We start from the raw sequence: 16993 nt of genomic DNA, 5'->3' as shown, positions 1-16993 counted from the left end.
GCACTCCTGACTCCCCGTGTAGGACTTTTCTGGAACCTGGTTACAGCCACACCCTGACCCCGCCACAGTACCCGTGTTTGACAGGGGGGATCAGGTAGGGCTGGGCTTGGTAACCTTGGTGGCCTTCCTTGCCTCACTCCATTTTTAGGAGCTGACGGAGAGTATTTGGGAACAGACGTTGTACTCTCCCCACAGCATTTCCTGCTTTCTCGTCCAGCACTCGGCTCCAGAACCCCTTCTTGCATAACATCTACGTGAAGAGAGGGATAGGGCCCCACCAGCCCCTCACTTCAACCCTCACTCCCTGAAGCCCCAGAGAAGACCAAGTTTCCACCTCAGCTAGCCCCCCGGACACTTTCCCCCATCCTGCATCCCAGTTGGTAGAGAGATGCTCAAAGGGCGGCAGAGAAGGGGGAAGGAGGGCTCCCTCTGCTCACTGGCCAAAGGTCTTGTGATGAAACTCCAGGTTAAATTTGAACTTCTTAGCCATGGACAAGAGGTCACAGCCAAAGCCATAGTAGGGAGGGTAAGGTAGCAGATGGCCAGGTAGTCCCCCTGCGTGGGAAGGGCTTTTAGTACCAGTGGTCCCCGCGAGGCTGCCCTCCACAGAGGCCCTGGGTGTGTGCCTCCCATGCAGCTGTGCAGCAGCCAGGGACGTGACTCTGTGTTAAAGACAAGGAAGCCTCTGGACCACAGAGTATTGGTAAATGTTTCACGTGGTGTGTGTGCTAAGTTGCTTCAGTCCTGTCTGACTCTTTGCGACATTATGGACTATAGCCTGCCAGGCTCCTCTGTCCATGGGATTCTCCAGGCAGGAATACTGGAGTGGGTTGCCATACCCTGCTCCAGAGGATCTTCTCAACCCGGGGATGGAAACTGTGTCTCTGTGTCTCCAGCATCGTCAGGCAGGTTCTTTACCACTAGCACCATGTGGGAAACCCTCTTAAATGATTCACAGCCAGCTCTCTAAAAAAAGAAAAGTGCTGACTTGTGGTGACTGCCAGATTCCAGAAGGCAATGGCACCCCACTCCAGTACTCTTGCCTGGAAGATCCCATGGCTGGAGGAGCCTGGCAGGCTGCAGTCCATGGGGTCGCTAAGAGTCAGACACGACTGAAGTGACTTAGCAGGAGCAGCAGCCAGATTCCATACTGTGAGTACTCCCACCATGGTTGATTTTAAGCTCCCAGTGGCTGAACAACTGGCTCACAAAATTCCCAGAAAATTGACCATTGGCTCTCAGAGCTGGAGTCAGAATGAGTACACCATGGCTTCCAGACTAGGGCTGGCAGATTGAACAAGTAAAAGTATAGGATGCTCAGTTAGCTAAATTTAAGATAAGCAAAATACATTTTTAAAGGGTAATTGTGTTCCCCAAATTGCATAGGACATATTATCTAAGTCTTAATTGTCCCTCTGAAATTAAAATATAACTAAGTGTTCTGTATTCCATCTGGCAGCCTTACTCCAGCCCCTAATGGAAAGAGGCATAACCCAGGAGTCAGGGCTGGGCGCCTTTGTGCAAATTAAGGAAAGGTGCTCCCATAGAGAGGCAGACAGACAGACAGACAGAAATTGTAGAAAGGTACCAGTTGGGCTGATTCATTGGGAAAGAAATGTTCCCTCTGTCTCTGGAAGAACTATGAAGAGAAGGTGTCCCTCTGGGCAGACCAATGAGAGAAAGCTGTCCTTTCCTTCAGGCTGACTTGGTTCTACCCCTGAGTGCCCTTCAGTCTCCTTTTCCCTGGAGACCACACCTCTGTGTGGGGTAAAACCAGCTTAGCTGGGCACAGCAACCCGGACAAGAGTCAGGAGACCCAAATTCGGGTCTTGACTCTGCCACCTGTTGGCTGGGTGAACTTAGGTGAGTCTTTTCCCTTCCCTGGGCCTCATGTTTCCTTTTGATGAAGTTGGAGAAATGGGAATTAATCTAATAATCTACAAAGAAGTTCTGGGAGCAGAAAATCATTGATGTGAAAGTGCTTTGAAAAGTAAAATGTTTGGTACAAACTGACTATGGGCTTTATTCCCCCAAATAAGAGTTGGAACATAAAAAAAGAATTAACACACATACACACACAAGAAAGTAGGGACATAAGTGGAAAGTTAAAAAAAAAAAAAAGTGTTGGAACAGCCCTTTGAAATTAGTATGATCTCTTTGTTCTGCAGCCAGGAAGGGGGTCTGGAGAGGGTAAGTGGCTTGCCCAGAGACTCACAGCAAACTGGTGACAGAGCTGGAGCGAGAATCGGGTTTCCTGACTCCTGGTCCAGTGTGCCTTCCCCTCCACTTGGTGTTCCCACAGGTTTGGAAGGGCATGGAAACCCCTCTTAGCCTTGGGTCTCTCCTAGTACAGGCTTGGTCAGCAACAGCGGTCCTGGCTCTTTCCGACATGTGTGTCTATTTGAGTAGACCCCTCTCTGTACATGCCTCAGCCCCTTTCACATGTTCCTCAGTGGGATCTGCTGGGAACTGGATGAGAGCCTGGTCTTAAAGCTCAACGGCTCTGTCTCTCCCACACCATTTCTAGACGCTCTGCCCTTAATGTGACAGCTGCTTCTCAGACACTAATGGGAAAGCTCAGAGGGGGCGTATACCGTATGATGGCTGCAGGTACCCCTGCTCAAGCCCTGAGGAGAAAGGGGCTCCCGACTCTCCTTGGGCTGTCCCTGCTCTGTGAATTCTCTGTCTCACGTTGCACTCACCAGGCTCAACCCGGGTGAAGTTTGTCCCTTGCCACCTCTCCTTAGAGGCAGTTTCTCTTTGGACTCTTCCTTGCCTTGTCCTCTAGTCCACCTCTATGAGTTGCTCTGCATGAACTGTGCATGTTCAGCCCCCACCCTGCCCTTTATGAGGTGCTCATTATACCAAGACTGAACTCCTTCAGTGAGGAGAGAGACAGATGACACACATACAGATCTTATGGTAATGTTAATAACTAGTGCCCTCATAGCTCTTATTAAGTGTCAGCCACTTTAAAAGAATAGTTATTTTTTATAATTACGGTAAAATGCACATGACATGAAATTTACCGTAACTGTTTCAAGTGCACAGTTGAGCTGCACCAGGTATACTCGCATTGTACAATCATCACCGACATCTACATTCATAACATGCTTTTTTCAGCTTCACAGACTGAAACTCCGTACTCATTAGAAGACAACTCCCCATGGAACCAAGCAGGACCCTATGGGGCCTTCCGGGCACAGATCACTCTCCTATATTCTCTGCTTAATTTCTTCTTTGAAGTACCCAGATAACAGCATCTGATGAGTATCAACTCATTTTGTGAGTTGTTTTGCAGATGCTAAAACCACCACCAAATGGAAGAAATTAGCTACTTGATGACCGTGAATATGTAGCCCCCAGACCTGCTGGCCCCTAAAGATTGATAATATTAACCCCTGCAACACCATCCTGTTACCGCACCATCAACCAACCTGAGAATTGTGCACAAGCTGACTTACATATCCTGGGACTCCTTCCTCACCCTCCCTTCCCTGAAACTCTTTAGGGAATTTGAGTGTTTTGAGCACCATCTGCCTTGGACTCATTTGAAAAGACCCTGATGCTGGGAAAGATTGAAGGCAAGAGGAGAAGGGGATGACAGAGGATGAGATGGTTGAATGGCATCACCGACTCAGTGGACATGAGTTTGGGTAAACTCCAGGAGTTGTGATGGACAGGGATGCCTGGTATGCTGCAGTCCATAGGGTCGCAAAGAGTCGGACACGACTGAGTGACTGAAATGAACTGAACCGAACTGCCTTGGACTCCTTGCTTGGTGCCCTGCAAAAAATGCTGCACTTTTCTTCACCATGTAACCTGGTTTCAGTAGACTGGCTTTACTGCTTGGCTAATGTTGGATCAGTCAATTTTCTTTACTGTAAAGTGACTATTTTCCCCTTTGTAATACGGAAATATCTTACAGACAGATACTTTGAGACAATAAAAAATATCCCATTCCTCACCAAATTTTACCCACTAGTTTCAGCACCCATTAATGATTTTTTTCTTTTTGGCTGTGCTGAGTGGCATGCAGGATCTTAGTTCCGGATGAGGGATTGAACCTGTGCCCCCTGCATTGGAAGCGCAGAGTCTTAACTGGATGGCTAGGGAAGTTCCCATTAGTGATTCTTTCTTGCCCGAGTGAATTATTATTATGCTAGCTGCCGAATAGTGATTTGTTAATTCTATCATTTTTCTATTCAATGCATTAATTAGTTGACGTACAAATGTAAAAGGAGCTTTCCTTCTTTCTTTCTTCGGCTTCGTTTCCTACTGTAAATATGGACTCATGGATTCTTCTTTTATTCCATAGGTTATGACCTATATTATTGTTATCACTTTCTTTGATGCACAGATTTGGCCTGTAGGAGTTCCTTTTAGCTGGCTGTGTGTTCTCTGACATGTCCCCATCATTCTTGGAGCACTTCCTTACTAAGTTGCTTTTGTTGCTCTCTCTCAAATTAACCTAATGCTAACCAATATAATCAGGCACAGGGGTAAACACAAAGAACTGAGGGCTCTTGTCTGCCTTCTTTTGCTTTGGTTCCTGAGACCCATCATGAGAAACACTTGGCTGGATGAAGCCCAAGCTGGAATCAAGATTGCCGGGAGAAATATCAATAATCTCAGATACGCAGATGACACCACCCTTATGGCAGAAAATGAAGAAAAACTAAAGAGCCTCTTGATGAGAGTGAAAGAGCAGAGTGAAAATGTTGGCTTAAAACTCAACATTCAGAAAACTAAGATCATGGCATCTGGTCCCATCACTTCATGGCAAATAGATGGAGAAACAGTGGAAACAGTGACAGATTTTATTTTGGGGGGCTTCCAAATCACTGCAGATGGTGCAGCCATGAAATTAAAAGATGCTTACTCCTTGGAAGGAAAGTTATGACCAACCTAGACAGCATAATAAATAGCAGAGACATTACTTTGCCAACAAAGGTCTGTCTAGTCAAAGCTGTGATTTTTCCAGTAGTCATGCATGGATTGGAGAAGGCAACGGCAACCCACTCCAGTACTCTTGCCTGGAAAATCCCATGGATGGAGGAGCCTGGTGGGTTGCAGTCCATGGGGTCAATAAGAGTCAGACACGACTGAGTGACTTCACTTTCACTTTTCATTTTTATGCATTGGAGAAGGAAATGGCAACCCACTCCAGTGTTCTTGCCTGGAGAATCCCAGGGATGGGGGAGCCTGGTGGGCTGCCATCTCTGGGGTCGCACAGAGTCGAACACAGCTGAAGCAACTTAGCAGCAGCAGCAGCATGTATGGATGTGAGAGTTAGACTATAAAGAAAGCTAAGCACCGAAGAATTGATGCTTTTGAACTGTGGTGCTGGAGGAGACTCTTGAGAGTTCTTTGGACTGCAAGGAGATCCAACCTAAGGGAAATCAATCTAGAATATTCATTAGAAGGATGGATGCTGAAGCTGAAACTCCAATACTCTGGCCACCTGATGCGAAGAACTGACTCATTGAAAAAGACCTTGATGCTGGGAAAGATTGCAGGCGGAAGGAGAAGGGGCTGACAGAGGATGAGATAGTTGGATGGCATCACTGACTCAGTGGACATGAGTCTGAGTAAACTCTAGGAGTTGGTGATGGACAGGGATGCCTGGTATATTGCAGTCCATAGGGTCACAAAGAGTCAGACACTTTTTACCTGAGACCCATCACGTTGCCTGCCAGCTCAAAAGGTGGTCCCTGAAGCAACCATCTTGAGCCTGAGTTGACCTGGGGAGGCATGGAGAGCCACTTGCTCCAAACAGCCTCCTTTGGAGCAAAAGATCTGGGCAGAGAAACCTGGGAGAAAAGAAATCCTCCAACAACCCCCAAGTACCACCTTAAAACTGAGAAGGGATCCCCCTGCCTTTAGGGATACTGGAGTGGAAGGGAAAATCCTGATGACCATCAGCTTAGAAGCACAGTGTTGAAATGTTCAGACAGCCAACCTGGAGCAAGGTACCCAAATCAGGCCACAGGAGCCAGAGACCCAGACCTTGTTGTGTACTAAGAGGTCAGAAAACCAGGAGAGGGGAGAGCAAAGAAGCAGAAGATGGAATATTGTGCAGAGCAGGAGGTGTCCCCTGGGCAGTGTTCAAGTTAGGGCACATACAGAAATGACCCTGTGTATTGGGGTAAGTGGAGAAGGCTGGTCATGGCTATCCAGCCTGTGGTCTCTGGCCAGGGAGGCTTTACCAGCTTCCAGGAGGCCTGACGAGGTGGTGATCTCAGCACACGCATTCCCAGTTTGCAGCAGGTTGGTACGGATGATTCCCCCATGGGGATCATTTCTATTATTTAGACAAGATCAGGCGCGTTCAGGGTGGTATAGCCTTAGATGGTTTGTATTATTTAGGTTGAAAAGATAAACTGCTGTAACAAGAGACAGGTCCATCCCCACTTCCAAAATAAAAACAAACAAATAAATAAACAAAGCCCAAATCACACTGAAGTTTACTTCTCTTACTTGTAAACTTCTGAATTCCAGGCCACCAGGTGACTCTGCTCCACGCAGTCATTCAGGGAAGGCTGGCATCTTATTTTTGCCAGCCCCAAGGGAAGCATGCTCAAATGGAGGTGAGCACCAGAATTACTTAGAGATATGGTTTCATACAAATTGCTGGCACCACCCTCAGAACCTCAGGAGATCCAAAGGTAAGGACTGGGAATCTGCATATCTAACAAGTTCTCAGGTGATCCTGGTGTTTTGGCTGCCACAGTTGGCTCAGAGGTTAAAGCGTCTGCCTGCAATGTGGGAGACCCGGGTTCGATCCCTGGGTTGGGAAGATCCCCTGGAGAAGGAAATGGCAACCCACTCCAGCATTCTTGCCTGGAGAATCCCATGGATGGAGGAGCCTGGTAGGCTACAGTCCACGGGGTCGCAAAGAGTTGGACACGACTGACTGAGGCACAGTAGCTAGATACATGGGTCTCAGGCAGAACGCGTGTAGAATGCGCTGCCCTAGGGTGCTGTCTTGTGTTTAGGTCACAGCACACACCCATAGGTGCAGCTGTGCTCAGCCTTACTGGAGAGAAAAGAGTATGGAAAAGGTGGGGCCTGGTCTTAAAGTGCTGGCCCTCTCATTCTCTTTCCTTGGTGACCACTTAGTTCCATGGCCGTGTCCAACTGCAAGAAAAGCTGGGAAATGCAGTCTGAATGGGAAGCCATTTGCCCACCTCTAAATATATTATTGCAAATGAAGGGAAGAATGGATTCTGAGGGCAATCAGTGGATTTTGCCACGGTGCTTTGAGAAAAATTTCCATTGGCTTACCTGGACCAGCATTTTCATGTAGAATGTTTTTTTAGAGGATATTACATTGTGATTTCCAAAGGATGACATCATCTTGTTTCAATCAGGAACTATTCACTAGTTGGCACTGGCAGCTGTGTCTGAGGGTCTGGGATCTGCAGTTGATGGTGAAAGCACCAGAATATGGAGCGACTGTGGAAGACTGTGGTTTTCTCTAGAGAAGGCATCTTTTATATCTGGGCAGTGTCTAAGGGCTTCCCTGGTGGCTCAGACGGTAAAGTGTCCGCCTGCAGTTCGGGAGACCCGGGTTCGATTCCTGGGTCCGGAAGATCCCCTGGAGAAGGAAATAGCAATCCACTCCAGCACTCTTGCCTGGAAAATCCCATGGACGGAGAAGTCTGATAGGCTACAGTCCATGGGGTCTCAGCGAAGAGTCGGACATGACTTCACTTTCACTTTCAGTGTCTAAGGAGCTTTGCTCAGGAATTTCTCAGGACCATTGCAGAGTGGGTATGCAGCAAGGTGGGTTGAGGGGGGATGCTTAGTGAGAGTTCTCTGGAGAAACAGAACTAGTAGAATGTATACAAATGAAAGAGAGAGATAAGAGAGATAAGTCTGCAGGGCAGGCTGGCAGTTTGGAGACCCTGGGAGGAGTCATTGTTACAGCTTGAGACAAAGGCAGTCGGAAGACAGAATGTCTTCTCTGGGGGGGCCTCTATCTTTTCCTCTTAAGGCCATCAGTGGATTGAGTGAGTCCCACCCCATTATGGACAGTAATACGCTTTGCTGTTGTTCAGTCACCCAGTCATGTCCGACTCTTTGAGACCCCATGGGCTGCAGCACGCCAGGCTTCCCTGTCCCTCAACATCTCCCGGAGTTTGCCCAAGTTCATGTTCATTGCGTTGGTGATGTCATCTAGCCATTTCATCCTCTGATGCCCTCTCTTCTGCTTCTGCCCTCAATCTTTCCCAGCATCAGGTCCAATGAGTTGTCTGTTAGCATCTCAAAGTCAACTGATTTAAATGGTGATCTTATCTAAAAAAAAAATCTTCACAGACACATCTAGACATGTTTGACCAAATATCTGGGTACCATGGCCTAGCCAAGTCAGCATGTGAAATTAACCATCACAGATGTGGAAGAGAATTGTACATACTCCTTGGCTAAGGTAGCCACATTGTCAAAATTTCACTGGATGCCTCTGCTTACCCGTCACTCTTTGCCTGGATGATCCACTACACAGGCCTGCCTGTTTGGCCTTACTGTACATATTTGCACAGCTGGCTGGACCCCATCACTTCTGAGAGTGAGAGGGTCTGGGATGCTGTGAGCATGAAAGCCTGAGAGCCTCACTGGGGCTGTGGCAGCCCCATTTCATCAGGCCAGATGTCTTGGGCCTGGTTCTTCCCTCCCTCTGCAGTCTCATGTTGGTAGACTTGTGGATAGAGACTAGGAGGTGGCCAGTGAGACAAGGCCATGTCGAGAATGTGTGGATAAACTTTTCCTTCCTGTTGCCAAGGACAGTGGCTTGGGCTAGCTCTGACTTCTGGGAGTGGTGGTCAGGACAGTTAGGAAAGACTGAAGGTTATGTCATTAATGAACTCTCACAATGTTCTTCCAACCCAGCTGGTTCCAACAAGCTCCACCTGGTCAGATCCTTGCTCCCACCTCCCTGAGCCTGGAAAGCAGGTCTCTGGGGAGGACATGGTCATGGGGACAAGCATGTGTGCTTCTGTTTTCTGGAAACTTCTGATCCAGGGAAATGCCCTGCCTTGCCATGCCTGTTGCTACCACCACTGCTGCTAAGTCGCTTCAGTCGTGTCCGACTCTGTGTGACCCCATAGACGGCAGCCCACCAGGCTCTCCCATCCCTGGGATTCTCCAGGCAAGAACACTGGAGTGGGTTGCCATTTCCTTCTCCGATGCATGAGAGTGAAAAGTGAAAGTGAAGTCGCTCAGTCATGTCCGACTCTTAGCAACCCCATGGACTGCAGCCCACCAGGCTCCTCCGCCCATGGGGTTTTCCAGGCAAGAGTACTGGAGTGGGGTGCCATTGCCCCTAAGTTGGAAGGGGATCCCTTCATCAGCCCCCTCTCTGGAGTAGCCTGGAGGAGGCATCACATGACCTTTAATTCTCACAAACGAGCGCAGCAGTCCTGCCTCCCTGCTCCAAGGCCCTCTCCACAGCTGCTGGACTCTGCTGTCAGAACACAGCAGGGCACCAGGCAGAGTCAGGGACCTCTTAAACTCATACAAGCACAGGAGCTCATGGACTCTCGGATGTATAGAGCCACCGCCGCACATATGTACACACGTGCCTGCAGAACACTTTCTGTGTTATGAGACATTAACTTGTCCCTCAAATGTAAAGTCCATTGAATTGCCCTCTGTTCCCCTTTCCTCCTCTACTTCCTTCTGGATCTCAGAGGCATAGAGTTAATTAGAGGCATATTAATTATTAATATGTCTTGGCTCATGACATCCTCTCATCATTGGTCCCTGCAAGGCCATCTTTTTTATTAAATAACAAATTAATAGAAGTACCATAGCAAGCGCTTGTGAAACAAATACCCCTGTGACACCCAGAACACTAGCAATTACTTATACTTACCGTCATACTTAAGTATAACCTTGTGCCCTTGCCTCCCACTCCCAAGGCAACTGCTGTTCTGAATAATACGGTCTTTACTCTCTCACTTTTATTTTTAAAATGCAATGCTGAAGTCATATTTCTTACAAATTTTCTGATTTTTTGGTTTACATTGTTTTAAGTTTACACAGAGATCTGTTGTATGTAATCTTTTGAGGGTTAACTTTCTCACTCACCATTCTGCTGATACTGCTAAGTCACTTCAGTCGTGTCTGACTCTGTGCGACCCCATAGTTGGCAGCCCACCAGGCTCCCCAGTTCCTGGAATTCTCCAAGCAAGAACACTGGAGTGGGCTGCCATTTCCTTCTCCAATATATGAAAGTGAAAAGTGAAAGTGAAGTCGCTCAGTTGTGTCTGACTCTTGGCGACCCCATGGACTGCAGCCTACCAGGCTCCTCTGTCCATAGGATTTTCCAGGCAAGAGTACTGGAGTGGGGCGCCATTGCCTTCTCCATAATCACCATTCTATTGTTAAGCAAATAATATGACTGCTAATCACTAGTGAGGCAATGCTTGTCTTTGCTATGGCTGTTTTAGGCTAGCAAGTGGCGTAGAGGAATTGTGATTGCATGCTCTATAGCTCTTGTTTATTTATTGGCTCCAGGAGTGGATCCCTATTTACGGAACTTGGAAAAGCATTAAAAATGATTATTATTGGTATTTATAATGATTTCTGTGGAAGAGGAAATAGCAATCACTTCAGTATTCTTGCTTGGAAAATCCCATGGACAGAGGAGCCTGGTGGGCTGCAGCCCATGGAGTTGCAAAAAGTCAGACATGACTTAGCAACTGAGTATAAATGATTGGGTGTTTATTTTGATGATGTTGTCACATCTCTGCATGTTCAATACAAGGAGTCATTTTTGAGGACCTCAACCGCCACTCACATTCTGGCAGGAGAGCTAAACTCTCTTACAGTGCTTTGTGGGATTCTCCAACTGACCAGACAACAATGTGAAAAAGTCAGGATGACTGGCTGGGATGAGTTGTAAGAAATGGGATATATGATGCAATCTACTCCCTCCCCCAGATTGCTGGCAGGACACCCTTCACCCTTCCCCTACTGATTATCCCCTTTTATGTGGCATCTTAAAGTTATTTCATGAGGCTTGGTGGTAAAGAATCCTCCTACCAATGCAGGAGACACAGGAGACACAGGTTCAATCCCTGGGTCAGGAAAAGCCTCGGGAGCAGGAAATGGCAACTCACTCCAGTATTCTTGCCTGGAAAATTCCACGGACAGAGGAGCCTGGAGACTTACAGTCTATGGGGTCACAAAGAGATAAGACTGAGCAACTGAGCATGACATGCAAAGTTATCTCAACGTAATTGTATCCCTAGGATCCAGCTATGTGTCTGGAAAAAGAATGCGTTCCTGGGCTTCTTTTGCTTAACCATTCCATTTCAATGTGTTAAAAAAAAAAGTACCACAGTCAGGAAAATATAATACACACACACACACACACACACACACACACCAATATGTCTAGCCTAAAATTTACCTGTATTACTGATTGTTGTAATTGCCTCCTAACTCATCTCTGTTTCCCCACTGACACTCTACAGTTAATTCTCAACATTAAAGCCAGAGAGATCCTGTTAAAGCCTGCTCAAAACCCAATTTAGGAGTCTTTCCTGCTAGTCCAGAGGTTAAGAATCTGTCTGCCAATGCAGGGCACAGGGGTTTGCTCCCTGGTCCAGGAAGATCCTGCATGTGGCACAGAAACGAAGCCCAGGCACCACAACTATTGAGCCGGCCTGCAGCAACTACTGAAGCCAGAAGGGAAGCCACTGCAATGAGACACTCAGGCACCACAAGGAAAAGTAGCCCGATTGCCACAATAGGGAAAGCCCATGCACAGCAACCAGGATCCAGTGCAGCCATAAATAAATAAATAATTTTTAAAAAAAGAAAGAAAGAAACGAAACAATCCCCAATTCAGAGTAAAAGCCCAAGTCCTCCTGAAATCACAGGCTCTCATCATGGATCCTGCTGCCCCATTCCCTCCTGGCCTCCCTGTTTCACAAGCACTCAGACTCGATGCGGCCTCAGGACAGTTACACTAGCTGCTGCTTCTACCTGGAGAGCATCTGTGTGGCTTTTATCCTTTCTTCTGTTTTTTTTTTTGCTGAAATGCTGTTGTTATTATTCAGTTGCTAAGTCATGTCTGTCTCTTTTGGGAACCCCATGGAGTGGAGCCCTCCAGGCTCCTCTGTCCATGGGATTTCCCAGGTGAGAATACTAGAGTGGGTTGCCATTTCTTTTTCCAGGGGATCTTTCCGATCCAGGGATCGACCAGTGTCTCCTGCATGGCAGGCAGTTCTTTACCACTGAGCCACCGGGGAAGCCCATGTGACCTTTAGCATGGTCTTAACCTCTCTGAATCTCAGTGTCTTGTTTTTAAAGCATAGGCCAGTAGTAACCACCTGGACTGGAGGCTGCAGGATTAAAGATGTGATGATGCATGTAAATTCTTGCTGCTTAGTGACTGGCAGTGTCCTTACGGGAAAGCAGGCACCAAGGAGGCCAGGGACTCATCCTTTAAGTTCAGCACCAAGTCAGCAGAAAGCCCTGGGCCTCCTTTTCCCTGCACCTGGGCCAACTGACCTTAGCCAGCCTGTGGGAACCCAGGAGAAGGCGGAGGTGCTGGGGCTAGATCTCTAGGGGCCACTTCACTGTGGGTTTAGTCCTTTAGGAATCAGGAGGCAGGCACTCTCCCCCATTCACACCTTGAGAGATAGGGACAGTAACTTGGAACAGTAACTTGATCCAGGAAACCCAGATGGACAAGGCCAGTGCCAAGACGCACAAGTCGGGAGCCCTGGCCTGGTGCCTGGGATGCACGGGGTTTGTGCCTTCTGGATTCTGCTTCCCGCTCTCAGAGCAAGTTTGAAGGATGCTCCTCCCTTTTCCTCCCGCCTTCCCAACCCGCTCACTCCCAGGGGAGGGGCGGAGTTCCCCGGCCCTGCTGACACCGTCACCACGGCAACGCGGCCATACTGGCCTCAACGGACCTGGGGTCTGGGTCTGCGGCGTGCGGCCTCGTGGCTAAAGCGGAGCATGGACAGTCTCTTCGTGGAGGAAGTGGCGGCCTCTCTAGTCAGGGAGTTCCTCAGCAGGAAGGTACGTGGCGCCACCCTTACAGTTATGAGAAGTTGCTTGATTGTGGGGGTGGGTGAGGGGAGTAGTCTGGAGACTCTCTGGTCCTGGAGACCTTTTGGGAGGGAGCCCTTCCCCTGCCCGCTGCCTGCCCTAGAGATGACTGCTGTGAGAGCCCCTTTCTCCGGGCTTTGGGAACTACATTTCCCAGGAGCCATTTCTGTCTCCGCTCACTTCCCGTAAGCAGGGACAGGACAGCGGCCGCCCTTAGAGGCATCTCTCCCTTCCCGGCTCGCGAACCCCGGGGCTGCGCCCTCCTCATTTTCCTAAAATTCCCGAGGCTCTGGGAGCCCAGCAGGCCGGCATGGGTGCCCGACTCTGATGTAATCAGACTTACATCCCACTAGGAAAGAACTTCCTCCCAAAGGGAACCCAGAGGTCTAAAAGAAGTTCTTGCCAGTCAAACCCTTTAGTCCTGTTCATCAATGGGAAGTTCAGTCGAGGTCGTTTTAAGTTCTCCTGTTATCTTGTACCGGCTTCCCTGGTGGCTCAGCTGGTGAAGAATCCACCTGCCATGCAGGAGACCCCGGTTCCATTCCTGGGTCGGGAAGATACCCTGGAGAAGAGATAGGCTACCCACTCCTGTATTCTTGGGCTTCCTTGATAGCTCAGATGGTGAAGAATCTGCCCGCAATGTGGGAGACCTGGATTAGATCCCTGGATTGGGAAGATCCCCTGGAGGAGGTCATGGCAACCCATTCCAGTATTCTTGCTTGGAGATTCCCATGGACAGAGGAGCCTGGTGGGAGGCAGTCCATGGGGTGGCAAAGAGTCCAACATGACTGAGCGACTAAACACAGCAGAGCACATTATCTTGTACCAGGAGAGTTTTCAGGGAACTCAGAAGTTGGGGCGGTCCTTGGCTGTCACCTGTCCTGACAGTGGAGGTGAAGGTGGGCTGGGGAAGAGGTTGCTGGGAGTTGCACCATGTATACAGTAGGAGTGTAGGGAGAGTACCCATTGCTCTTACACAAGATCTCCTGGAGAAGGAAACGGCAACCCACTCCAGGATTCTTGCCTGGGAAATCCCTTGGACAGAGGGGCTACAGTCCATGGGGTCGCAAAGAGTCTGACAAAACTTAGCGATTAAACAACAACAACAGAAGAGGAATAGTAAGACCTGCCCATGGCAGATTTGTAGTGAAGATTAATAATGATCTACAGGCAGGTTCCAGCCACTGTATCTGGCACATAGTGGGCATTCAACATCTCTGATGTGCCCCTGTTATGAAAGTGTCTTTCTTTGCTTTTCGAAAATGTATTTTTATTTAAAATGTAATGTGTCCTCAACTGTATCTGCTCTGTTTTTATGACTAATTGACCCATCATCACCTAGTCCTGGGTGCACACAGGATATCAATGATACACCCTGTGAGGATGACCACTGCTGTCGTTTAAGTCTGGGCTACCGAGCTGAACTCCCTGAATGTCTTTCCCATGCCTATCCTCTCTTGAGTACAAACGAAATCCAAAATCCTCACCTGATGTTCGAGGCTCCCGTGTAGCCTGACCCCAGCTTACCAGCCCAGTTTCATTTCCAGCTTCTCTCACATGCTTTCCCCTGTTCCATCCCAAGTCCCATTTCCTTCAAGAGGTCTCAGGTACCTGTGGCTGGAATAACCGACTCATTTGTCTGTGGTCTGCTCATGGGCCCTCATGTTATAGTTTATGCATCTGCCTGTCTCACTCACTAGACAGGTTCACATTGCTGAGACTGAACTGGGCAGAGCCTTTGCAGTTATCTGGTTCACCTGGCTTCCTCTCTTCCGACTTTTTGTCGGGAGACACTAAACCCCAAGAGGAGAAAGGAGTGTGTTACCCACAATCACTCGGAAAGGCATGGAGAGCCAGGACTGCAGCCCAGATTGGCCGCTTTCTACTCTGGGGCGGAGACTGTGGACTCTCCTTGGGGCTTAGTGCAAAGCGGGTACCTACCTACCTAACCAAGAGAGTTCCCATCCTGATGTGAGTTACCTTCCAGGTGCCAGTTTATTTTCTCAAACCCTCATAACAGTGCTGAAAGACATGTATAATTATTCCCTTTCACAAAAGACTATGATCAGACTGGAGGTAAATAAACTTGCCCAGGGTGAGCGGGTCAGATCATGCCACTCCTCTGCCCAAAACCCTCGATATGTTTCTTTTGCAATTAGAATAAATCCCAGGAAAGGCCTTGCCCGGGCCTACCAGGCTCCCTACAACCTGGCTGCCAGCTCTCCCTTGAACCTCACCTCCTAATGCTGCTTCTTTTACCATCCATCCTACATCATGCCCAGCTATGCTGGCCTCCTCCAAGCGTGATCCCTTCACAGGGAGAATGAGGACAGTCTCCTGGCAATGGCAGGATCCACCAAGCTTATGCCCCAGCTGCACTCTCCTGCAAGCACGTGTCCTAGCCTGCCTCTGCCACCTCTTGCAGGTGCTCATGCCCTAAGCTTGTCGTTGCCATAATCCCAGTTCCAAGCATCCCATCATCCTCACTTCCAGCTCATTCCCGTCAGCAGTCCAATATAAACTATTCTTCAGCCTCACTCCCATCTCCATTCCACTGTTCTTGCCAACTTTCCATGGTCCCTCAGCCCTCTTGTGGCCTCTCCCCACATCTTAACCACACATCAGCCCTCAACACCCTGCTCAGCTCCCTTGTCTGTCTCTCCCTTCTTTATATTTGGCTACTCCTTGCTTGCACTGCCGAGCTGAATGAGGCTGGAGAAAAACACACTGTTATGTTGACAGTTCTCTCACTCCTGTAACGCCCCAGAGATGCCTGCCCACCTGGTTATACTTCTCCAGTCTTGTTCTTAGTCATTCAATTGTTTCTGACTCTTTGCGACCCCATGGACTGCAGCCCTCCAGGCTCCTCTGTCCATGGCATTTCCCAGGCAGGAATACTGGAGTGGGTTGCCATTTCCTTCTCTAGTCTCCAGTGTTAGATGGACATTTCACACATCTCTGTCCTCAAGCTCCAAAGCCCTTCCCCCTCTTAATTTCACTGAGAAAACAGAAGCATTCATAAGAAAACTCCATCATGCCCGACCACTACAGTAGCTAACCCTCTTGGGCCTGAAGCATTTGCCCCATCCTCCCTCCTGCTCTTAGGAATGAGTTCTCCATCCTCTGGGTAAGGCTAAGCCCCCGCTTTGTGCCTGTCCTCTCTGTGTGCTCCAGGACACTGGTGCAGTTACCATCCTCTCTCTCTACTGTGTCGTACCTTTTTGTCTTCTCTACTGGGTTGGTCCTGTCAACATGTAAATATGCTTCTACAAATCCCATCTTGACCCCCAAGCCCCTCCAGCTACTAGTCTATTTTTCTTCTCCCTTTTATAGCAAAACTGTGTGAAAGGACTATGTATGCTCTGATTCTAATTCTTCTTGTTTTCTCAAACTTTAATCAGGCTTTTTTCCCCGTCAGTCCATGGAGACAGCTCTTGTCAGGTTCATCAGTGACTTCTTATTTTTAGTCTTTACATTTATTGATCTAACAATCGTGTTGAACTCAGTTGGTTATGCCCTTCTTGGAAAACTCATTCCCCTTGGCTTCTGGAGATCACCTCCTTTTGGTTTTCCTTCTGTACCTCTCTGGTCACTCGTTCTTGGGTTCTTGGCAAGTTCCCTGTGGCTTCCTGAGCTGTGCATGTGAAAGTTGCTCACTTGTGACCGACTCTTTGCGATCCCATGGACTGTAGCCTGCTAGGCTCCTCTGTCCATGGAACTCTCCAGGCCAGAATACTAGAGTGTGTAGTCTATCCCTTCTCCAGGGGATCTTCCCAACCCAGGGATCAAACCCAGGTCTCCCTCATTGCAGGCAGATTCTTCAGCTGAGCCACAAGGGAAGCCCAAGAATACTGGAGTGGGTAGCCTGTCCCTTCTCCAGCAAATCTTCCCGACCCTGGAATTGAACTGGGGTTTCCCGCAT

General features: G+C 48.6%; 1 protein-coding gene and 1 long non-coding RNA gene across 3 annotated transcripts in view; both read left to right on the top strand.

Moving 5' to 3' along the window:
- Positions 1 to 783: 783 nt before the first annotated feature.
- On the top strand, positions 784 to 6455 carry LOC132659739 (uncharacterized). Its single transcript, XR_009600494.1, has 2 exons — positions 784 to 1152; positions 3124 to 6455. It is a non-coding gene; the product is annotated as an uncharacterized LOC132659739 (long non-coding RNA).
- A 6459-nt stretch (positions 6456 to 12914) lies between these two features.
- The window catches only part of MINDY4 (MINDY lysine 48 deubiquitinase 4), a 119317-nt gene continuing 115238 nt past the window's right edge, over positions 12915 to 16993 (top strand). For both annotated transcript variants that reach the window (XM_012176869.4, XM_012176870.4), the window contains exon 1: positions 12915 to 13041. In XM_012176869.4, the coding sequence (XP_012032259.2) occupies positions 12979 to 13041 (63 nt within the window). In that variant the 5' untranslated portion in view covers positions 12915 to 12978. The remainder of the gene's footprint in view (positions 13042 to 16993) is intronic.

Source organism: Ovis aries, chromosome 4, assembly GCF_016772045.2.
Source record: "Ovis aries strain OAR_USU_Benz2616 breed Rambouillet chromosome 4, ARS-UI_Ramb_v3.0, whole genome shotgun sequence".
Classification (NCBI taxonomy): domain Eukaryota; kingdom Metazoa; phylum Chordata; class Mammalia; order Artiodactyla; family Bovidae; genus Ovis; species Ovis aries.
The sequence above is the reverse complement of the archived record's forward strand: the minus strand, read 5'-3'. Positions and strand labels throughout refer to the sequence as shown.